General features: G+C 35.4%; 2 protein-coding genes and 1 long non-coding RNA gene across 3 annotated transcripts; 1 reads left to right on the forward strand and 2 right to left on the reverse strand.

The window, feature by feature from the left end:
* Positions 1-8,913: 8,913 nt before the first annotated feature.
* On the reverse strand, positions 8,914-12,002 carry LOC18042636 (protein PLASTID MOVEMENT IMPAIRED 1). Its single transcript, XM_006435363.2, has one exon. The coding sequence runs from the start codon at positions 11,748-11,750 to the stop codon at positions 9,138-9,140; it is 2,613 nt and encodes an 870-aa protein (XP_006435426.1). The 5' UTR covers positions 11,751-12,002; the 3' UTR covers positions 8,914-9,137.
* Positions 12,003-15,446: 3,444 nt separating this feature from the next.
* LOC18043149 lies at positions 15,447-16,598 on the forward strand. Its single transcript, XR_002905458.1, has 2 exons — positions 15,447-15,652; positions 16,329-16,598. It is a non-coding gene; the product is annotated as an uncharacterized LOC18043149 (long non-coding RNA).
* A 1,040-nt stretch (positions 16,599-17,638) lies between these two features.
* On the reverse strand, positions 17,639-19,455 carry LOC18043150 (protein CUP-SHAPED COTYLEDON 3). The gene is made up of 3 exons (XM_006435365.2): positions 19,254-19,455; positions 18,808-19,082; positions 17,639-18,577 (listed from the first exon to the last, which is right to left on the reverse strand). The coding sequence occupies exons 1-3, from the start codon at positions 19,453-19,455 to the stop codon at positions 17,867-17,869; spliced, it is 1,188 nt and encodes a 395-aa protein (XP_006435428.1). The 3' UTR covers positions 17,639-17,866.
* Between the last annotated feature and the right edge of the window lie 5,190 nt (positions 19,456-24,645).

The following is a 24,645-nucleotide window of genomic DNA, read 5'->3' on the forward strand; positions in this document are numbered from 1 at the left end:
AATGTTAAACAACAACCCGAAATAAGAAGGCAATACATCTCAAGCAACCAACACAAACTCTTCATTATTCTCTACTTACATGCCATGTGTTCCACATCTCTTGGGCCAAATTTTGTCTTCACATAGTCTATTTATGTGAGGGCTCAACTGAATCAACAAACTTTGATTTGTTTGACATTCTAGAGTCAACTCATTATCCATTTCCATCTCTATATCATCATAAGACATTTCTCTTCTACTAAAGTTAAGTAGCATACAACAAATAGATTTAATATGCCATTGTGTTTTTATATATATAAAATGAAGGACTTCCTAATCAGCCTATCTCTTCTTCAATAACCCAAAACATCGTTCAATTACATTACAAGCATCTAAGTGCTTCATATTAAGTAACTCTTCTAGAACAGTAGGTTGGTATCCTTCACTAAAGTGACTCAAACGAGGTTACTTGAATATCATTCAAATAGTAACATAGTTCTCTAAATAGAGAAAGGAAGAAAACCCTTCCTATTGCTGTAGCCACCATCAACCAAGTAATAATAGCTTATTAACAAAAATAGGATATCATAAATCAATCTAATTGACAAATGATGTAATCTTAGAAGCTAAAGATGATTTTGGTTAGATATATTACCATTAGAACTTGGAAACCATTTCTTCTAGTTAAAGCATATAGCATGCAAATATGTTGAGTTGAACCTTTCCATCCTAGTAAAAAGTAGATAGATTGCATGTCTTGTGAACAAACTGTCAAGATATTTGTTGCAATTTCATTTTTCCTAGTTTTATATTTTCTATCAACCTTGGAAACGTGAACCTTTATGTGCGTCTTCTAACGCACCCAACCAATTCTACATAATAAGATAAAAAAAAATTGTAAGGCAATATACAAAAATGCATCAGAGAAAATGTGATTTGAAAACAATATTATAGATACCTTAAGCTACTTCCATTTTGGGTCTGTTGGATTCTCCATCACTAGCTCAAGTGTTTTTCAAAACCCCTTTTGGCATTTAATTATTACCTTTAAACACTCGTGGAAATATTTACTAACTATTTTTTGAATCTTGTGAAATTGAAACCAACAACCCAATTCTTCATATGATGTGCCTAAATATAAAAACATTGCAAACATCTCCTCGGGAGATACATTTCGAGTGCCAACCAAATGCCTTTCCCACAAAGAAAGTTACATAAAATTTTGAATGTTTCTCTATCCATTCTTAATTTTGACAAATATTTGATATCACTTTGAAAAAGCAAATCATACACAAAATAGCTCATTTGTTTGTATACTCTAGAGATTGATTTTGTACTATCGAAGTCTCCATTCATAAGTCAAGCAAAGATGAAAACACATGGCAGCCCACACGGTCACAATCATTTGCAATACCATAATCAAGTTCTGTATAACTACAATGACTCTTCTTTCTTGCTAACAAATAAGTAATTTCTATATCTCAACATAACAAAATTAAGCCAATAGATATTAATTATTTAAAATTAATGAACAGAAGCACAATATCAGATATGAGCAGCAATGATTATTTGGGCACCATGTAAACAAGAAATGCAATTTTAATAGTACTTTAAGCTCAATTCCTAGATATTAATCTACATTGTCAACTCAATCTATTTACTGAGGAAGAGAGAGAGAAAAGAGAGAGAGAGAGAGAGAGATGCATGGAAAAGTTCAATTTTTTCTCCATAGACTAAGATTTGCATTGATCAATTTGTCTTTCAAAGCCAACCACAGAATCCGGCAATTTATTATCATGATAAATGATAAACGATACACAAATAAAATAAAAAGGGGTGATTAAGAAACAAAATCTGGAATCAAATGCCTAATTCATATATTTCTCGCATACTGGAGCCACAGTGATTGTAACAGAACAAGTAATCAATCCAAGTATGGCATGGATCACCAACAACATTGACTTCGTGAAAATGCCATAATACACATGAATTAAAACAAATCAGTGAAACAAATTTAAAGTGATATACTTTTATAGAAATTAAAACAGAAAAATATTTTAAATTTTCAAACAATTATGTTTCTAATAATATAAATATGCCGCCCCCAAGGGAGTAGCGCAGTTGGTTGAGGGATTTAGATCTGGTGCTTGGCTATATCATGTGTTAGGGGGTCTAACTGACCCCGGTTTAGAGGCCAGGTTGGACCCGTGGTTTGATTCGGTGTGCGAGTCTAGATTATAAAAAAATAAATAATGTAAATATGCCAAAATTTAATCAGTCATATTCATCTTACTTTTTTTTTTCTTTTTTGTATTCTGCTGCTGATAACAAATATCTCAAAGACCTCCACAAACAACTCAAAAACCTCAATTAACTGCACAGAAAACCGGCAATTAACTGTCAATAGAATGCTAGTAATTCGGGAAATAAATATGAATTGTAAATAGAAAATTATACCTAAAAAATCCAAAAATATAATAGAAAATATTTTTAGACGCTCATTTGGAGAGTGTCCATGCTGACCTCTACTCAAGCAAATCTTTATTAAAGCATCAAAGAGAAGGCACAAAGTTTATACAAAATTAGTCAACTTTCTTTCATTTTTTTTTCTTTTTTTAAACATCCAGCTTAGCATAACAAAAAATTAACATCTAATTTTCCAAAACAATAGAAGTGCAGAACAACAACAAATTAATTCCATTAATATAATAATATTGCACTATAAAAAGAAAGAAAAAAAGCTTCACGCGTGATTTTATGATTCTCAGATCAAACAGGAAAAAAAAAACTGAAAATTTTGCTCCCATAAAACTAAGAATGAAAAAGAAAAAAGAAAAAAAAAGAGAGAGATTACTTAGCAACTATGTATTTGCTGGTATTTCCTATACAAATAGATATTCTTCGTCTAGATTTGGCTTCTTTTATTTAATTAATTGTCACATTCATTATGGTGTTTTCCAGAAGATTTTGCTTTTGCATTTACAGTAACAAAATAGGAGTACAAGATCAAGAATCAAGAGTTAGCAAGTAATACTCAAACAAGGAAGCTGCGAACGGCGACGGCAGCGGCGAGGAATATTCACGATGAGAAGGGGCCTGTGGATTAGCAGAAATTAGCGAATCTGATCGTCCTGTTTTTTTTTTTTTGGTTTTAAATATTGATACTGGGGCAAGCCTGCGATTTGTGAGTTTTATGAAGTGTATAATTGTAAGGAGTGCCTAATTGCCGGTTCTGAGAATGACAATTTTAAAATCTTATAATTTTCTAGTGTTAATTTTATAATTCTTTAAAATAATGAGGTTTTAAAATTTTTTTGAATTTTTTTATAAGAAAATTTACTACCGTCCACTTGTTTGTTTTATCTTTTTTAAAAATACACAAACACTTCTTTTTTTTTTCAGCGCGCCACCTGAAGTTTGTTTTTTATTGCATTCGTTCACTTCCGTCTAATTTCTGTTGGCGAATTTAACAGAATGACCTTTTTACCCCTCAAAATTACAATTTAACCCAAAATAAATAAAAATTTGAGATAAATTTGATGAATTTAATTTTTTTTAAAGATGGATGCTAGAAATTGGAGGAAAATAATTTTTGTTACTAATTTTAGAAAATTTGTATTTATTTTTTTGGAGGAAAATAGTATTTGTTGCTTGCTAGATTTAGAAAATTTATATTTATTTTTTCTCTTTCAAAAAAATAAATACAACTTTTCTAAATTTAGCAAGTAACAAACACCATTTTCCTCCAATTTCTAGCATCCACCTTTGAAAAAAATTAAATTTATCTAATTTATCTCTAATTTCTATTTATTTTGGGGGATAAAAAGATTATTTTGTTAACATTTCGTTAAATCCACTCACGGAAATTAGACAGAAGTGGACGAATACAACAAAAAGCAAACTTCAGGTGGCACACTGAAAAAAGAAGAAATGTTTATGTATTTTTGAAAAAGGCAAAACAAACGAGTGAACGAGTATAAATTTCTCTTTTTTATATTTTAAAATCTCTTAATTGAATAATTTATATATATATATAGATACATGTGTGTGCGTCAAAATTTTACAGAAAGATGAGGTCGGTAGCTGCGTGCGACATGAATATGGTGGCATCCAAATGCCACATGGGGTAGGTATATTTGAACTTGTCACTTTGTATACGTGATTCTTATGCCAGTTAGGACTGCATTTACATGTCATATTACGTAATGTTTATTTCAAGATCACAAGCTGTTTCGTACGCTTTGGATCTCAAATTGGTATTTTTTTTTTTTTTATATATGATTTATACATGCAGCCAAAATTGCTAGAGATGCAGCACGTGACATGGGCCAAAATAGAAGTTGATTTTGTTTTCTTTCTTGTCTTCTCAGAGTCAGAGATTCGAAAGGTTTACTGTAAAAAAAAATAATAATTCGCATGTCATATTCTTTAGTATCACAGTAATTTAATTCTATAAAGCTTACATAGAGAACACACACATATATAGAGTAAGGACTAAGGACCATGTTAAGCGTTCTGCAAGAGATGGCAAAGAAGAGAAAGAAAGAAGATGTGGAGCAAATAATTGCGATTTGCTGGGCCGTCTGGTATGCAAGAAACTGCTTTGTGATAGAAGGAAAGAAAGAAGATCCAACTGTGACAGCAGCAAGGGCAGGAGCTGTTGTGGAGTCGTACAGACGAATTAAAAGTCCAAGTGCTCAAGGTCTGACGAGTCATAAGAATAGCCAGCAAAATTGGGAGCCCCCTCCAGCTGACAGATTCAAAGTGAATGTGGACGCAGTTATCCAAGTTTCTCAGTCACAAGCAGGATTGGGGGTAGTAATTAAAAACTCAAAAGGGTGAGATAGTTGCTGCAGCAGTGCAGAAGGTCTTTTTTAAAGGAGATGTGGCAAACATGGAGGCTGAAGCAGTGATTTTCGGATTTCAAGTGGCTCAACAGACAAATTGCATGCCTTCAATAATCGAATCAGATTGCAAAGAGGTGGTGGAGCTCTCTGTGGGTAAAAGAAGTAGCAGGACTGAGATATGCTGGAACATTGAGGAAATCCAGGCAAAGTTACAGAATCAGAATTATTTCTCTATCCAACACGTTCCTAGGAAAAGGCTCATTCATTAGCTAAGGTGGCCTTAGATTTTGAAAACCCTGAAATTTGGACAAATGATTTTCCAGTCCAAATCATGTTGTTACTGTCGAAGTTTAATAGAAGCTGAGTTTTTCTCCTTAAAAAAAAAAAAAGGACTGAGGACCATGTTAAAACATTAAAAAAAAAAACATAAATTTTGATACATTAAAAATAAAAATGTATTGTATTAGAGTATGCATGTTTCTTATCTTTTTATTTAATTAATTTAAATAAAATAAAAGATTCTTTATTGAAGTCCTAATATATTTTTTTTTATGTCAAAAAATGTCCTAATAATATATATATATATTCAATTTATAAATTACCAATAACACTATAAAATATAAATGATTTATTGGCTGACGTTACTCAAACCTTGTCGCATGATGCAGTCATTTTAATCTACTGCTTCAACTCTATTATGAAGTTATGTAGACATCTCTCATCAAAATAGTTGTATAATAAAATAAAAACTTTCCATATGGTCCTATTAAATCTTATTCTCGATCCAAGATATATTTCGTTTTTTATATAGAATAAATATTTATATTAAGCTTCACCTTAAATTGGGATAATGTCCTTAGAAAGTAGAAACTCTACCATTATTAACTAGAATATCAAGAGCTTTAAAAGAGTCGCATGAATGTCATAAATGGCTCAAATTCACTCACGAGTCCTATCCAGCTAAAATCGATTTCTTTGTGTTTTTTTTTTTTTAAAGGAAGCCCATTTCTAAATTTGTGCCATTCAAATATTCTATTTCTAGTCCGAGTAAATTTGAGGAAAATTTAAATTTAAATAGAATTTGAGGAAAATTTTTAAATAGAAGTGAACAATTTCTTCGAAACGATGGTTGATGGTTTTCCACGTGCAATTTTTAGAAAAGAAAGTCATGGGCTTTGTGGGCCATGTGGCATTAAGTAACGGGCTATTCTCCATAACCCAGTACGAGGAATGCATATCTACGACGTCGTCTGTTCGCAAACCAACAGGCGACGTTGTACCTTATTAGTTACCACATCGTTAATAGCACAAATGCTCCGTGAACAAGCTCAAACAATTACCCGCGCAAAATCAAATGAAACTTGTGAACGACCAACGGCATCCAAATCTCGAATGATCATCAACTTATCAGGGAGCCCTTTGAAATCAAAACCCAAGATCTGCTACGATCCCTGGATTCAACAATCATATGTGCAACTTCCCCAGAAATATTACGAGGCAATGAAAGCTTGTGGATCGCTAAAATCGCTTCCTATTGCTCGAAAAATCCATGCCCAGCTCATTTCCACTTGTTTAATCTCTTCGATTTTCCTCCAATTGATAGATGATGATTATCGCGTGTTTTGTGATATTGGGCCTCGTTATTTGTTCACTTACAATACGATGATTAACGGGGGGGTTCGGTGTCAGGGATCGGGTTGATGGAAGCAGAGAAATTGTTCGATGAAATGCCGAAGAGAGACTCGGTTTCTTGGAACTCAATGACGTTGGCTTATTTTTGTAATGGGATGGCCTATGATATCTGAAGGTTATTACTTTGATGATTCAAGAAGCTAATTGAGTGCCAAATTTGTATCTGTTCTCTTGTGTGATTAAGGCTTGTGTGTTGGGAATATCAAAATGGCTCTTCATTTGCACGGTCTTGTGAAGAAATTTTATTTTGTAAGTGATGAATCGATTGCGAAATCTAGTATCGATATGCATGTTAAGTGTGGTGCAGTTGATTATGCAGAGAGCGCGTTTTTGAGGATGCTGAATCCGAGTTTATTTTGTTGGAAATTTGGAATAGTATGATTTCTGACTATTCTAAGTTATATTCTGTAGATAAGGCTATTAATTATGTTTCAGAAAATGCCTGAACGTGACTTAGTGTCATGGAACACAATGATTTCTATTTTGACTCGGCATGGCTTTGGGTTTGAAACTCTCTGTACGTTTATTGAGCTGTGGAATCACGGTTTCGGACTGAGTTCCATGCTGTATGCTACTGCTTTTAGTGCACGCGCGAGCGTATATGATCTTGAATGGGGCCCCCATTTGCATTCTCGGGTTGTGCATATGGAACCAAGTCTAGATGTTTTCGTGGGCAGTGGCCTGATTGATATGTACCTAAAATGTGGATGTGTAGAATATGCAATGTCTGCAGCTTAAGTGAATATAATGCAGTTTTGTGGACTTCTTTGATTAGTGGAGTTGCTCAGTTTGGGCTTGAATGAGAAGCTTTGGTGTGATTTAACCAAATGAGAGAGATTCCTGTTGTGTTGGATGAGTTTACACCCTTGCCACAGGTTTTGGGGCTTTGTTCAGATCCAAAGTACCTTTGAACTAGGGAATAGCTTCATGCATATACAAAAAGAATGGCATAGAGTCCTCTATTCAGATAGGAAAGGCTCTTGTTACAATGTATGCAGAAGGAGGTAGTACTCAGAAAGCAGATCTTGCATTTGAATTGATGTCAAGAAGGAATATGATATCTTGGATGGTACTGATATCTGCATTCTCTCAAGCTGGTGTTCTTGAAAAGCCCAGATTTTTTTTTTTTGTTGATAAAATGCATTAGTGAAGTATTATACCTTGGAATTCTATGATAATCACGCATAATCAACATGGATTTGTAGAAGATGGTATCAAACTGTTTGTTGTAATGCTACAAGAAGGGATTAAGCCAGGTTGGGTCATCTTTGCTACTTCAATCAATGCCTTTTTCTGAGTGGCAATAGTAATGCTGGGGATCCAAATTGTAGCTCTAGCTGAAAAGTTAGGATTTGGTTCTGACATTTCAGTTGTAAGTAGTGTTATCTCTATGCATTCAAGATGTGGACTAGTTGAGGCATGAAAGACATTTGATTCTATATCTATGAAATCTGATTTCTTGGAATTCAATGACAGCATGATACGCTCAGAATGGTGACTCGAAGAAAGCTTCTGAGATTTTTTTATTTTATGTCGAAGATGAAATGGAGACCTGATCGTGTAAGTTTGTGTCTCTCCTATCAGGTTGTAGCCATTCAGGGCCAGTCACCAAAGGCAAACATTATTTTACTGCAATGGCTAAATTCACCTACACATGCTATTTTGTGTGCATGGTGGATCTGCTTGGGCTGTCTGGGTTGCTTGGGGAGGCTAAGAAATTGATTGATGAAATGCCTTCTAAGCCAACATGTGTTATATGGGGAGCTTTGCTTGGTGCTTGTTGCAGCCACTATAACACAAAATTAGCAGAACTTGTGATGAGGAATTTGCTCCAGTTGGATGTCAAAGTCTTTGGAAGTTAATAGTCTTTTAGCAAATCTCTATTCAGACTCTGGAGAACTAGATGGTGTTGCAAGTTTAAGGAAACTAAGGAATTAGAAACTAGAAAGAATCATGGTTGCCGCTGGATAGAAGTTGATGACAGGGTAAATGTCTTTACTATGGACGATGTGAATCATCATCGAAATGCGGAAATCTATGGTCTTCAGAAGATTAGCGAAAAGATAGAAAATATAGGAAACTGTGGTGAGGCAGTTTAGTTCCATTAATTCCCAGATCTGGCCATGTGTCTGGATTGATTAGCATCTCTGCTTGGATGCCCATCCATGTTTTAAGGATATTACCGAGTTTGGCGAGATTGCCACTTGCTTCATATGCTGGTTTCCATTATTACATATTCTTATTCCAATTATTCCCTAATATAAGTAACGAAACAATTCAGACAAAACCACAAACCCTAATCCACCCACTAGTGAATAATATATTATACCATTTAAATAAAATAAGCAATAGAAAGAAACCAAAAAAAAAAAAAATAAATAAATAAAATTGATGGTCCTGTAAATGATACAACGTGAATTGTTTGTATTTCCACTAAATTATTATCAAATCAAAAGCTCTCTCTTTACAGGTGCAACAAAATACAGTCTTTAATGTTTGTACTCTGCTGATTTTTTTTCTCACTCGTGTTTGTTTCTTGCAAGGAAGGAGGGTCGTAACGAATTGCAAGTATGAAATCCCTCTAGACTTGTGAAACAAACCACCGAGGCATTTGCTTGCTCATTTTGAAAACTTCACATCTGGATTTCTTATTGGTTTAAGCCACATATCAGCCATTACTCGCGAGGAAATGCTCCACAACAAATCTTGGCCCTTTATGAATACATGTTTCCCCTTTTTCCCTGCCTTTCCTAGTCCATACGCCAACAACCATTGCTTAGCAGTCAGCCTCTGCTTCTCACCATCCCACAAACTCCTTTTTCCTCCTGATCGCACCTTGAAACCTCCAAGATGCGAACTCGTCACCTTGAATCTCTTCTCCTCGTCATACTTGTTGTCCTTATTGATTTCAGCACGCACTTCATCTGCATGAATAAGTGCAACTACAGGGCCTCCAACTGCCTCGTATCTCCTGATTGGATCCCGCAGCTGGATGACCACTGCAAGTGTGATCGTCTCTTGATCCCTAGGCTGCCCATTCCAAGTAGTCAAGCTGTAACTCTTGGTCCAATCCTCAAGTGGAATGGCAGAAGCAAGAGGGTGGTTCTGATATTTGCCACTGCCTGTAATTATCTTTTCACTGAGTGGAGAAACATCAAAGGGAGCATCTTCCTCGGCAATTTCTGCCTGAACTTTTAAGGCCTCAACTGTCATCGTCTCAATCTTCTGCAATGAGAAAGCCAAAATCTCTTCTGCTGTCATTGGATTCTCATTCACATTCCAAATTCCTGTTGAAATTCTCTCTTTCCGGCCGGTACTCGTGGCAGTTGCCATGGTTTTTACGGCAGCAATGGTCCGTGCAGCACTTGAGCTAGCACCTTCTTTGTTTCTCCCTTGGATGATTGCAGAAGCAATGCCTTCAAAAGCTATTTGTTCTGCAGTTTTACCCATCAATTCATCCACGGGCATCAAAGATAAAATCTGTGAGCTGAGTTCCTCAAATCCAACAGCTGCCATTTGCTGGAATACTTCAAACCCGCTCGTGGATTTATTTGATGGAAGGACCAACGGCTTTGATATTTGCATCGCTAGTTTTGGAGTCTCTTTCCTTGCAACTTCAATGTCGAGAGGATTCATGGCCACTAAGTAGCCACCATCCCTTGTCTGAACCACAGAACCTAAGCCCTTTCCAAGATCTGGGAGGTACACTTTGGTTTTGGTATCATTTGTATCCTCGGTTCCATCCAGCTGCAGAGGAGGAATTTCAGGTTGATAAAAATTGAATTCTTTAGTCCCTTCATCCTCAAGCATTTGCAGAAATTCCCTCGTCACAGTTTCCTCGTCTGCGTCTAATCTTTGTGATTCAGTTTTGATGATTCTTTCTTCTTCCATCATAGATTCAAGAGCTTTTATTTGCTGAGCTATTGAATCAAGCTCTGTTAATCTTGAGAGATGTAGTGGATCGTGCATCATCTCCTTAACTACCTCGCTTGATACTGACTCTCCTTCAGATGCTCCTTGCGCAGCCTCTACTTTGTTCTGAATCTCAACTCCTTTATCCACAACTTCGAAGTCTGGGAGATCAAGATCCTGATCCTCCGCAACTTCCTTCTTTGGTTCTGGTTCTTCAGATTTCTTAACCGAAGTAGAGGATGACGGAACTGGGTCCGGCTCATCAAGGTTCAAGTCGTCAATTCCTTGAAGATCAGCGGAAGCTCCAGTCTGTGAGGGAGTCCAAGCTTCAGCTCGGCTTGCCAGTCTTGGACTAGGCACACTGAATGAAGTTTTTGATTGCTTACGGCCAAAAGATGAAGTGAAATTTCTGGACTTGTTCGACTTTGCTCCCTCGGTCTGACTATAAATATCAATCCCTCCATCTTTTTCCATAATTTGAAACCCCAGTTTGAGAACAAGTTCTCCTCCTTTTGCCTTTCCTGATAGATTGAAGCTTATATCCCACTGTCGAACACGAGCACCCTGAATGCTTTTATCCATGGATTCGTGAATTAGTTGGCTCAAATCCACGGAATGTCTCCCGAAATTAAGCTCTTGAGCATCAATTGCAAACACATAAATCCAAAACGGACGGGGTTCAAACCTTAGCGGCTTTCCATTGCCAGGGGTAAAATATACATGACACTTAACAAACAGGGTTTCTTCAAAATCGGCAGCTCCCTGTGAAACCCTAGAGGGCATTGTATGAACCGCTCCATCCTTAGTTTCTTTCTTCCTCACACAAACAGAAAGGCGAAGCCCATTCATAGAGGCAGGCAGGCCTTGGACGGTTACAACTTCAACAGAGAACAAACAGCTCAATTTCTGCATTCCAATATGTGTAAGGGCTCGAATAGGCTTCCAGTTCCAAAGCCCTTTCTTTTCAGCCGAGCCTATTCTTTCGTCCAACCTCTTGGCCTCCGGCTGCTTCGACACCTTGCCTCTATCCCTCTGTTCATTTTCAAATCCAATGTCACCATCAAGCTTAGGCCTAGAACGCCAAGGGGAAAAGGACATACGTCTTGACCGGGGCCTACTGCTGGATGTTCCGTCAACTTTAGAGGCGCTGATCTCATTCTCATCCGCAGATGTGATTTGGGGAACTGAACTTCGGGGAAGAGCAAGAGAGGCGGTTCTTCTGTTGGTTGTAGGGTGAGTTTGGTAGAGGGATTGGCTAAGTGCTTCTAGTTCTTCCAGCAGCTGAGCATTGGAATTCCTCCTATTAGAATCTGTTGCCATTAATATTGAATAACAAGAAAAACAACAAGAAGTGGTGAAGATGAAGATGCTGATTGAGGATAATTTTTACTTTCAGCTTCGGGAGGATGGAATGGTGAAGATAAGGAGTTGAAATGTTTTTTGAGGTGGGAAGTTTGCCATAGAATAGATGATGAACACTTGAGGCAACTGTGGTGGTCCTTGTAGAACCAAGTAACTTGTTGAAAATAATGTGTGAAGGATAATGGAAGAACGTTATTACACCAACTCATTGGTTTCAGGATTGAAGTGGCAAAATGGTCCCCAGATTAATTAATTATTTATTTATTTATTATTTGTTTTCCAGAAAGTTGTGTGGTTCTACTACTACTACTACTACTGTTAGTTATGACTTATTAGTTAAACTTCATTTTCCCTTCCCGCGAAGCTGCCGTGACTTTTCTCCCCGCCCGCGCTTTGGTTGTTTTGTTAGTTATTAGTTACTGTGATTTGTTGAGGCTGTCAGGCTGTGATGTCAAATATAATAATGGAGGGACATGCGTCTATCCTGCCATTGCCCATCAAACTTCTCGTTGCATTTGCCTTACCAAAATGTTTTTCCCAATTTGTTCATTTTATTTTGATTTTAAAAACCAACTTTAAGAATTCTAACTTGAGTGACTGATCAGACAGACAATTGGAAAAAAAAAAATATAACAAAAATTTATAGGGATAAGAGGCCGATCTTCTTCAAGAGCTCACATCAATAAGAGGGTTTGACATCATGATGTCTGCTTTTGCTGCTTGGGGCTATAATATGTTTCCAAGGGTTGAGCTGTTCGCCCATTAAAGCGGTAAAGATCTTAATAAATGATCGAGATTTCTCATGTTCTAAACTTTTAACTATGATTAAGTGTATGTTTTTTTTTTTAAAAAATAATAATAAGGGGGATGACAAAGCCCAAATAATTTTTTTTTCCTTTTACTATCTTCAAGAATTGAATTCAGGTAGTCAGTAGTTACAAGTTTCGTGTTATTACCAACTCTACCACATTCTTGAAGGCGATTAAGGTAGTGTTTATTTTCTGGAGTGGAAGTGTGGAGTGTGGATTCTTCTCACTCCAGTGTTTACTTACCTTAAAAAAATGGGGGAGTGGGAGTGGGAATTCGTGGGTTCCACCCAATTTTGGAGTGAGGAGTGGGATTCTCACTCCCATGGGGGGAGGTGGGAGTGGGAATCCACTCCCCTCTCTTCCCATTTTATCCCTATAATAAAATAAATAAATAATATTTAATAAAATAAATAATATCATATTTATTAAAAATAATAATTATATCATATTTATTTTATTAAATTTAATAAAATAAAAATAAATAAATATTATATTTAAATTAATAATATTAAACATTAATTTTAATAAATATTAATTATTTATTTAATTAATAATAATAAATATTTTATTCTAAAAAAATATTAATTTTGTACTATATTATCAATAATAATATTTCATTTGTGTTGCTATTATTAATAATTTTTATTCACATAATTTAAATTTAAATTAATAAAAAATTATGATTTACATAATTAAGAATATTAGTAATTATTATTAATTTAGAAATATAATAAAATATTTATTTTATTTTCCAAATATTTTTTATTAATTTTTTAATTACAAATTATAATTCTGTACATAAGGATAAAATTGTAATTTAAAACAATTTACTTCCAATCTAAGATAAAGTAAACAAATAATTAAGATTCTGATTGATAATCCATACTTTCATTTAGTCTAAGTAAACACCTTACTCCCACTCCCACTCCACACTCCTAATCCAAGGATTCCCACTCAAAATTCCCATTCCAATCCAAAAAGTAAACGCAGTACAAGTGTATATTTAGTATGAGTTATCTAATGACTATAAATGTTTATTTAATCCCATATACTCTTTTTAAAATTTTCTATTGTCGTTTGATTTTGTTTTTTAGTAGAAATTTTGAAGATAAAGTAAGCTATTTTGGTTCTACTAGTAAAAACTTAAATTTTAGACTTTTGGGAGACGATGTCAATTTTTTTTAAAATGTTAAATTATCTAAGATATCCTTCACTTATTTAACAATCTTATTAATTCATTTCATAACACAAGTTCAAACAACGTGTAAGTAATTTTATAATTTTAAATAAAAAATGTCATTAATAACTAAACAATTAAAAAAATTAATAAAACTTTACTTGTAAGATCTCTACAAACAAAATCTCTAATTAAATAAATTTTATTCGAAAAACTACACGAAATAAAGACTAATTTTAAACGAATTGGGCTTCGAGCATGAAATTGAAACCAAGCGACACGATGGCTTGGCTGATGAATTGGGCCGGGCTGTCATTAAGTTGGACCAAACGGCGTAGATCCATACAATATTTTGCTTTTTTTTTTTAAAAAAAAAAAATGTGGTCATAATATACACATATTTCCACATCCACAGCCACATCCCCACAAAAAAGTAAAAAATATGGGGCCGTGAAACAGCCTTGAATAAGTCAAAGGGTTTGGCTAACACGGGTTTCTCCTGACTTGACTGACTAAAATTTTGCAAAATCTTGGGACATAATTTAATGGTTGCATGCATAAATAGTGCTTCATAAAAGAAAATTAAAGCAAAACACATCATTTATATTGTATTTTATATAATATTTTGTAGAATAGAATTGAGAGTAGTTGAGCTGACGGAGATGTCAGAATTGAGCGAGCAATTGATAAGAGAAACAGAAGCCAAAAAGGCAATATTTGAAGGGCTGCCAATGGAGACTAGTTCCTCCTTAAACTACAATGATTTCGAGGACTGCAAAAGGAAAGGCGATGGCACTGAGGCACACTTTCCAGTCGCCAATCCTCACCAAGGCGGAGGCGGCACTGACCTTTCTCCCTCTCTTTCTCATTCTCATCAGGCAGAAGCCACCGCCTCCGTTGATGCTGCCAACCGCCAAAGCCAAGGCATTCCATCTAATTAGTTCTATATTTTTTGGTACATGTAACGATCGAGCTAACGACCGGTTGTATATTCAAAGCGCATAATATAAAATAGGAGGAAATTTTTTTTAAAAAAAGTGAAAATAAAATGGCTAGATAAAAAGTTTCTATTATATTAAGAAAGATTATAATAACGCGAAGTCGTATCAATGAGTATTATTTAATTTATAGATACTACTTATGTGAACGAGTCATGAGTATTTTTATTAACAATTTTAGTGAGAATCATTTCTATTGCATGCATATATCCATGCTAATGTGGTGTGTTATATCGATTAAGAGGCTGTAAATATATTATGTTAATGCCAATATAGTACTATAGTGTGTGTGTGTGTGTGTGTGTGTTTTGAATATTATATTTTTATGGTGGGATTCGGGCTGAATTCAAATCTATATATATATATATATATATATATATATATATTAAATCAATGTGATTTATCTATCGCGTATCGACTAATGTACCATTCATCACAAACCAATTAACATAGGCTTTATATATTTTGGGATTGAACATGATTGTATGCAATACAATTTACTCATCATTATGCGAGCGAACTCGTAGACACAGAACAAGTCAGCAAAGACGATGGTGTTTGTGTTACTGTTACAGTTGCACGCACACCAATATCCATTAAAGCAGGCCCAAGGTCCGAAGGTAATGGGCCCCAAAAAATAGAGAGGCCCAAACAAGCAGGCCGTTAAAAAAATAAAAACTTGACGGAGTTGGATTTCGAAAGGAGAAGGAAAATCAAAACAGAGAGAAAATGGCGATAATGAGAGGCGAGCCACTGGTGGCGAAGCTGGCTGCTTTAGCTAAGTACGTGATTTTACCGGGATCTATGGCTGCTGCTTTAATCTATTCGCCTCCCCAATATGGATCCTCCACCAAGTCCCAGAAATCTCCTAAATAGGTTCTTTTAATTTATTTATTTCTCCCTTTTATAGAGCTAGGGTTTTGCATATTCTGATTCTTAGCTTTCGGATTTACTTGAATTGCTTGATTTGGAAAATTGGGGTATGTTCGATTTATTATCTATGCACTGGAGTAAAAATCATAACCAAGTTGAAAATCTTAGTTTCAGCTCAGAAAAAAAGGGTTTTGTATTTGATGGTCGTGTATATTATATTTCAAATTCCGACCAGTTGATGGTAACTAATTCATTTAGTCCATGCCAGAGGGTTATTGGTTTCTTATCATTTGGTTATTCTCGGTTCCAGGTTTTAATGGTTGTGTAATCCAATGGTTTACTAAATAGATTGGTTTAGTTATGAAATTGGTTTTCTTTAAATTCCTTTTCCCCGGAGCTTTTCCATACATTAAGTAGACACCTGATTTTCTCTCATAAGATTCACGGTTATCAACTAGGTTTTTAACTCTGTTAGCATTCTGAGTCTGTAATAACAAGACTTGTTAGTATCTAATGTTGTGATTTAGGGTCAACATAATGCTTTTTACAGGAAAAGGCTGTTGTTTGGTTGCTTGTGGATGCTGGGAAATGATGATTTACACCTTTCTTACTCACCCTCCTATGCAAGAATTGTGAATTTTCAACTTAATCCGACTAACTCCTAGTATACTTGATGCAGGGGCATTTTGAACGCTTTGCTCTGTAATTGCAGATGGTGGGCAATGTTATAATTTCAGCGGCCAAAAATAATTGCTGGATATGTTTTGCAGGCATTTGTACTTCAGTGTTTGTTGCATTCTGATGAAGAACTCGTGTTGGGAATCTTCTTTATGAATAGACCTTGTTGGAAATAAACTGTTACTCAATTGGTTCAAGAAGGTCCTGTTGCTCAATTGTGAATCTTCTTTATTAATTAAATTGATCGCACATCAGTGCTTCAAATTGGAAACATGAATGGCATTTTTACTTGCTTGTGGAATGTCTGTTGTTTAGAGCATGAGCGTGGCAAATATCACATGATTGTGGGGCAGATCATACATAAACTTGATGCATAAAGTTACAGAGTCTTTTTTAGGGCAGATAGATGTTAGCATACGTGATCCTTTCATTTGGCGTCTTTACTTTATAGAGTTAGAGGGCCGAGATTATGTGAAGCCATTTCAAGAGCATTGGTGTTAGCGAATTGACGGCCACGTCCTTAAGTAGGAGGGCCGGCCTTTGATGGATTGGTTGAAGATCAGAATTGAGGCAGGAGGACGATAATTTGGAGAGTGATGATTGATTGTTAGCATCGTGGGCTTTCTTCTCCTGCGTTTCCCTAGAAGGCCCACGAAGGGAAAAAATGACTTCTTCATCACGAGTAACAATTGTTTGAAATTTGAAACGATCAAATGCAAACTTACAGAAGTGTAGCGAGAAACGTGTATTGATGTCTCGGTTTCGCTGCGAGAATCTCTAACACAAGTCAAGTTCAAGTATATGGCCCGACAATGAAGGGAAACATCTTTTAATTGTTAGCGAATTTACACTAGATTGGATATAACTATGAACCAGCAATACCGAATGTATGCATAGCTATGAGCAATGGCATGATGATTACAGAATTTGAAACACGTTGGTGTCGAACATGATGATGCTGATGGTATTTTCATCCATCATCATGAATCATGATGATTAAATGAACTGAACGTGGGTTTCTTTTCGGATGCCCAAATCCAAATCCAAAATCCTTGTCTCCCCTAAACAACAGAGCCAATGTATCAGAATTCAGAGTGCAAAGCCGTAGAGTGTGGCCAGACCCCTACAAATCCTGTAGGCCATAGCCTCTGCACATTGCATGCAAAACAGGAAAAAGGGCCCCAATCCCATCATCAATCATAAATAAAAGTGACGTCACAATTCATAAAACAAACAAACAAAACAAACACACACCTCAAATCTAATTCCCATCGTTGCTGTCACATCGATCAAACGCATTAGAAAACTTCGTTTTTCATTTTTCGTGAGAATAACGCATTTGAAAATTAAAATTGCATACAATGGCAAATATTACATAGAGGGATACGAGTATGGATGGATGGGCTCTACTTATATAATACAACGAGGGACACCTAAGATTCGATCTCTATATATAGATGGTATACAGGCAAATATATTATATATGATTATTATAATAATCTAATGAAAAAGTAGATAAGTGCATAGAAGGAAGATCTCTTAAGCACCCAATGGCCAAGATTTTTCGACGACTTGAAAGCCGGTTCTGTTGAAAGCAATTGAAGTGGACATGTCATTGACAGCAGTAGCGGCAAAGGCAGAGGGTTGTGTGAGTCCAGGAAAGCTACAATCGAACTCAGAAAACAAGGGATTTGAATATGGGTTTGGTTGAATTTTGCTGTCCATCCAGTAGCAATTGCTCCAGTTATCATTACTATTGTCATCAGCAGCAGTAGCAGGAGGCAGCTGGATATGGGAAAAGTTTGCTTCTGTCTTGCAGTGTTTGGGACTAGGGGCTAATTCATTGCAGCAGCTGAAATCTTGATGTGAGAGGAGTGCCTTGAAAAGCATGGATGGTGATGTGTTGTTGCCAATGTTTTCAGTGATGTTGTTAATCAAAATGTGTTTGTTTGTTACTGCGGAGGTCTCAAACAAGCCATTTACTGGGAATAGGTGATGATGATGGTTGTCTTGTTGCTGATTCACGAAATGGTTCGGAAGATTTTCCAAGATTGGGTTGTGGTTTTGAGACTGACATTCCAACAGTAATGTTGTCGTTGCTGGCCCTGGGGCATCAAGCAAAGCAGGCAAGCAAGCACCAGCTGTTGCAGCTGCCTCAAACAAATAGTGTTGTCCTTGGAGAAGCAATCCATTTTTCTTCTCCCCACTCACTACTGCTTTGTTAAATATCCTGCATATCACCCATTCCTCCTACAGTCCCCACGCATTTCACACGCGTAAGTTGTAACGCTACAACCAGTAATTAAATATACAAAATACCATACATGATAAGTCAACCCAGAAAGTGACAAAAGATAGCTAGCCAAAAGCTACTAAGCTAGCTGGCTAGCTTGATTGGCACGGCACACGTCTGACGTGTTGGGAAGAGTTGAGAGTTTAGGACTTATGTAAGAGGGTCCTAGTGAATAGTAAGTAAGTACCTTACACGTGTGGCGGTATGAGAAGTCACCGTCGAGGCGGTATTCATGCATGACCCATTTGGTCTTTTCGCCACGAGGAGCTCTGCCTTTGTAAAAAACAAGGGTTTTTTTCATGCCAAGTAAGGCTCCACTTGAGCCACTGCACACTTCTCTATCTTTGCCTGTAGCTTTCCAGTAACCAGCTCCTGTTGCTCTGTTTGTCCTTAATCCAGTAGGATACTTTCTGTCTCTTAAGCTGAAGAAGTACCACTCTTTCTCCCCCATTTTTGCTACATCTACACAAATATTAAAACGTGCAAATGTTATTAACACATTAATTCATTATTAATTAACTAGCTTCGCAGCTTTGTCAGGATTAACAGGTTACAGAAAGGGGTATGTGTGTGTTTCACCCGGACATATATAACGGACGACTTGTGAGTAAGAGAGAGACATTAAGTATTTACCAGGAAGCTCCCAAGGTTCACATCTGTTGAGGTCAACTTCAGCAATTTCAACACCACAGAAGGTGCCATTAAAGACCTTTGAGGCTAAATAAAATGTGATGAGCTCTTCATCAGTTGGGTGAAATCTAAACCCTGGTGGCAACCCTTGCTCATTCACTTCATCTCCATTCAGTTCACTCAAAACGTCTTCCATAGCCAACATGATGGTTTTGATGATTGATTGATGATATGTATTCTAAAAGAAAAAGTAGGTTTTTTTTTTGGGGGGGGGGGGGGGGGGGGGTTGAGAGAGAGAGGGAGAGATTTGTTATATATTTAGGATGTAACAAAACTTAGAAGAAGAGGGTTTGTAATATATATAGGGAGAAGCGCTGAAACCAAAGGAGAAGAACAGCTAGCAGTAGCTATTTTAATGAATTATGAACGGGAGGCTTTGAGAGAGAGAGAGAGAGATTTTGGGTTCAAAATATGCTATGTGGAGAGCGGTGAGGGACCTAGAATAAGCCCACCTGATAGCTGAAAGGCTTCTTCCCAAAACAGGCAAAAGAAAATTATAAAAACGAAAGACAGAGAGAGAGAGAGCTAATTATAAATGCAAACAAGTTGGTTGTAGAGATTTATGCGTGCGTGTGTGAGCATGTTTTTAGAGACTAGAGACTGGAGAGATGAGTCAGGTTTTTTTCAGATGGATAACACGAGAGGGCTATTGTAGCCCTTTGCCAGCAGCTCTGATTCTTCTCTCAACAGTGAGATCATCATCCCACCTAATTCTTCTTTTTTCTGTGTATCAAATTTTTAATGGTGAATGCAGGGTTTAATTGTACAACAAGATTTCCACATCCGCACAACTCATCTCCCTTTTTTTGTTTTTCTTGCAAATACCCCCAGTTTTATATATCACAATTATTTAATCGAGCTGGGTGTATTTTCGGTGTTATAACTCTGATTTATTGTTAATTTGCACATCATCCATGGATTAATTGAGGTACCTGCTTTTTCTTTTTCTTTTCTCTCTCTCTCTATGTGATCAATAGTGAGATCGAAATGGTTGGTTGGATTGTCCATTGTACTGATGCATGTGTAAATCGGTAGCTATTGGCAGACATAAATATTCTTGCTTGTTTAAACATAAATTACCATATATCTTCGCTAGCGTCATAATTCTCTTTTCATCTGAGTTTTTATCTAAACAAATGCATGCATATTATTGAATTTTTTAAAAACAAGATTCGATAAAAATATGGATAAAAATTTAAAGTTGAGCTGATATTTTGCTGATCACTTATTTAAGTAAAAGAAACAAAAAAATGAAAATTTAAAATAATTTTGATCATTAATTAAATACGTAATATTAATTTAATATTTAATAAAAACTCAGCTCAACGTTAAATTTTAATAATGTTAAGAGTATATTCTAATTTATTAAGTTTTTTTTTTTTTACCCCTCACCTTCTAAATTTACAATTTCAGGAACCGTTTCGTAGTATATATCATGTCTTTGGCAAAAGTCATCTGTCAACCACTCAAGCCTTAGCTTTTACTACGAACTTTATTCAGTGAAGGCATTAATTACATAACAGAGGCAAATTTGCAAAAAGGAGCCATTCTAGTTTCGAAATCTCGGAGTCAGCTTTCTTGCTCGTGTCTGCCTTCGTTTTCCGGGAAAATAAATAATTTATTTGACGGATTATGTTGGCGATTTGGAAAATAATAATAAGAATAATAAGAAAAATATTAAATGAACTAAATCTTAACAAAAAAATGTGCCAAAAACACATTTAAAATACCGTCGTTTTAGGTGTGTTTATAAAGAAAATTCCTCATCGAATTAGTCAGATGACATACAAGAGCATAATCGTAACAACTAACAAAATAATTTCTTTTGTTAAATTGGTCGGTATTCCATCATTAAACCTAGTACACTAACTCACACACGAGCTATATAACTATAGCTAGTGAGGAAATAAAATTAATCCTTATTCATATACATAGGCTTTTTTGGTATGAAATGAAACAATTTAATTTAGCATAGGTTTCATGAATAAACAACAATTTATATTATAGATTGATAAGTAGCGTATACTTGGTCCATCAATTGATGTTGGTGATTTCTTGGTCGTGATCTGTTATAGCTAAAGTTTTATTAAAGAGCATTTTCATGGAGTAGAACCTCCAAGGGAATGTACGGTTTTCATAAGGCTGGTCTTACTATTGGATTGAGTGGATTTGATGGACAAAAAATTTACCAAGCGATATTTTGAATTCAAAGTTTTAAACAAAAGGAAGCTCACACTTAATAAATACTTATAAACTCTCATGTGATAGTTATAATCTTCATTTTACCAAAAACTAACTATGACTTTGAAGCTACAAAATCCATTACACTAGATGGGGCTGCAATGGATATATAATTTGCAAATGCATGCAAATTTTTGACTTGGACAAAACTCAAATGACAAAAGCTTATTATTAACTTAGGACGACGAGCGTGTTTCGAAATTTTCTTGAGCAGATACAAACAAAGATAGAGAATTGGGTCCCCGTCGTTAAATAATTTGGGGTTGCAATAAATGGGGCAGCAGCAGCTGTCAAATGTCGGCGTTGCACGTGTTGGTATTGATCAGCTAGTTAATAAAAGGGTCTCCCTCATCACTGCACTGCTGCCAATATTTACTATGAAAATAATTTTAACTAAGCGTCTTGGATCTTTAGAAACTCTTTCAAGTAAAAGATAACACGACAGCCCTAAGTCTATGATCTATCTAATGCACGTACTGCGTATGTATGTATGTATGTATGTATTATTATTTACTCGCTCTCAGCTATTAGGCTATTACCATTAGGGTTGCATAAGCCTACTACTGGTTGCTTGGATTGTTAATTAGCCCTAGCCCTTCCCCTGACCCAGCCCCTTATAGCCCTGCAGTTTCTTTCTTTATATTTGCTTTTAATTTAATTTATATGTTTTTGTAAAGAGATTCTCTAATTCTGATCACACGTGATGTGGAGTCCCTGATCTTGTTCTTTTTTAAAAGAAAATCTTTGATAACATTAAATTCATCCAACTGTAATAAAACTGTTATTGGGGTTGATTGAATCAATGGCCGCTTGAAAGCCCGTAGCTTTCATTCTGATTTTCTGACAAAAATGAACAACTCATAATCATACGCAATAGATTACCTTCTCTCGTTATCCCAAAAACAAACTCACCAATCATCGCCCTCCATTCTTATTTATAATTGCATGCACGTCATCAGCCAATCAGTAAAATAATTTTTTCCTTTTTCTAGCATATATATGCATGCAGGCTCCCGCAAGCAAATTTATATATATATATATTTGAATTTCAAATGCAAAGGTATCTACTTTACAAAATAACCTAACCGAGTAAATCCAATGCCATTTTGCAGCAATACGTCTCCTTTTTGTTTGAAAGAAACGTTTTATATATACATATACGGGCTTAACAAATTCCATTCACTACTACATATATATTCTCAATATAATTATGCAATACCTAATAAATGGTATATTGCAGCTGTGAATTTCAGTTAATCCAAGAACAGAACGTGGTAATATAATTAAGGCATCCTAATGTAAATAATATCGTCTACGAATTTATTACTTGCTATCATATTATAAGTGACAAGTTTAAAGGGTTTATTGTAATTAAACAGGAAATGGGAAACTTGTATATGTATCTTCCCCCAAAAAACAAAGGCAAATAGGGTAATGTGAATGAACAGATGAACGGTGAAAAAGTAGAAGAAAGTGAGAAAATTAGGTGCATGGGAGTGGGAGGGATCACATCAGACTGAGACTCAGAACAATAATAAATAGAGAAGTCAGGGAAAGGACCTGCCACCACCGCCCCCCACTGCCCTATGAGACTGAGACTGAGACATCCCCAACAAGCAAACTCGTCAGTTACCCGTTTTATTATTATTATTGTTATTTTTATTCTGTTTCATCAATTCACATTTTATTTCTTTCCATTCATTTATTAAAATAGACGAATTCAAGAAGATTATTCAGCGCATTTTATTATTATTTATATGAAATGAAATCCATTATTATTCGATGAAATTTCAATCGCAGACCTATGCTTTTACTGTTTCTTCTTCTGTTGTTGACTAAGGCCCCCACTTTTGTTCTGAATCCGTAAATTGACATTTAATATGTGGAATTTGTCACAGCTCAACATACTTACTACTCATATGATAATCCAGAGGGGCCCCGGGGTCGGACCTATTTGATGAATATAGAATAATAAATTCTTTTAGTGACAATTACCAACTATAATTTAAGAATATTTATTTTATATCATCAGGAATGAGCAACAAAATAATATGCAATAACCACGTACTCTAGATCCGCACAATAATAATATAGTTCGAACTAAAAATATGAGCATGGCGAGACTGAAATCTACCATTACATTTTACAACGGGAGAAAATACCACTGATAAGTAACATCCATGTACTATATATGCATTAATATCAAACTCAAGTGGCTAATTGTGAGAAATGATTATTTAAATTTCTGTATTTATCTTAGGTTAAAGTTGATGATATTAATACATATCATTCGAACAAACACATGCAAAAGTTTAAAAATTAATTGACCTCGAGGAGGCACAGAATTAAATTAATTCTGATATGCAAGGACAGAAAAACTTTGTAGTACGTAATTGTATTGTGTGTGTGTGTATGCTAAAGATAAAATTTTGAGAGAAATTTTAAAAGAGATCAATCACTAATGACCAATATATGATTTACGAAGAAGTTTTAAAATATATTAAAAGTACTATGTCAATTATATAATAAATAAATAATAATTATAACATATGTATATTTATTTTAAAAAATTATCGTGTAAGTAGTAATTATATTAAATTTAATTATATATATCATGCGTGTTTTAATTAAATTAATTGATTGTAATAAATCAAAAATATTCTATGATTTCTCATTACGTGCGGGCGCGCGCGCGTAACATTTAATAATACGTTGATGGTGATGGCGATGAGTTGATATCCTACTGCCTTTTCGCTACTTAATAATTTATTAGCCACGCCGATCACTCAGCTGCGAATTAAATAACAATTAATACATATATAACTGATAACACACACTCCGTTTGCCGGATGCTGCTGCCTGCTGGGTAGCGGCCTCCTTTTTCATGTCATTATTGGTGGCAACTTTATGCCATTGTGTGCTCTTGAATTTGCAGCCAACTTGGATCCAGGTGCGACTGGGACTCATCTCTTTAAATGATCAAAATCACTATTTATCTCTCAGTCAGAATTCATATTACATCAGACGTACTACTACTTTATTATATGTATCAATATCCTCACTACCTTATATATGTACACACACTCTAACGATA

This window comes from Citrus clementina, unplaced genomic scaffold (genome assembly GCF_000493195.1).
Source record: "Citrus clementina cultivar Clemenules unplaced genomic scaffold, Citrus_clementina_v1.0 scaffold_5, whole genome shotgun sequence".
Taxonomy (NCBI): Eukaryota; Viridiplantae; Streptophyta; class Magnoliopsida; order Sapindales; family Rutaceae; genus Citrus; species Citrus x clementina.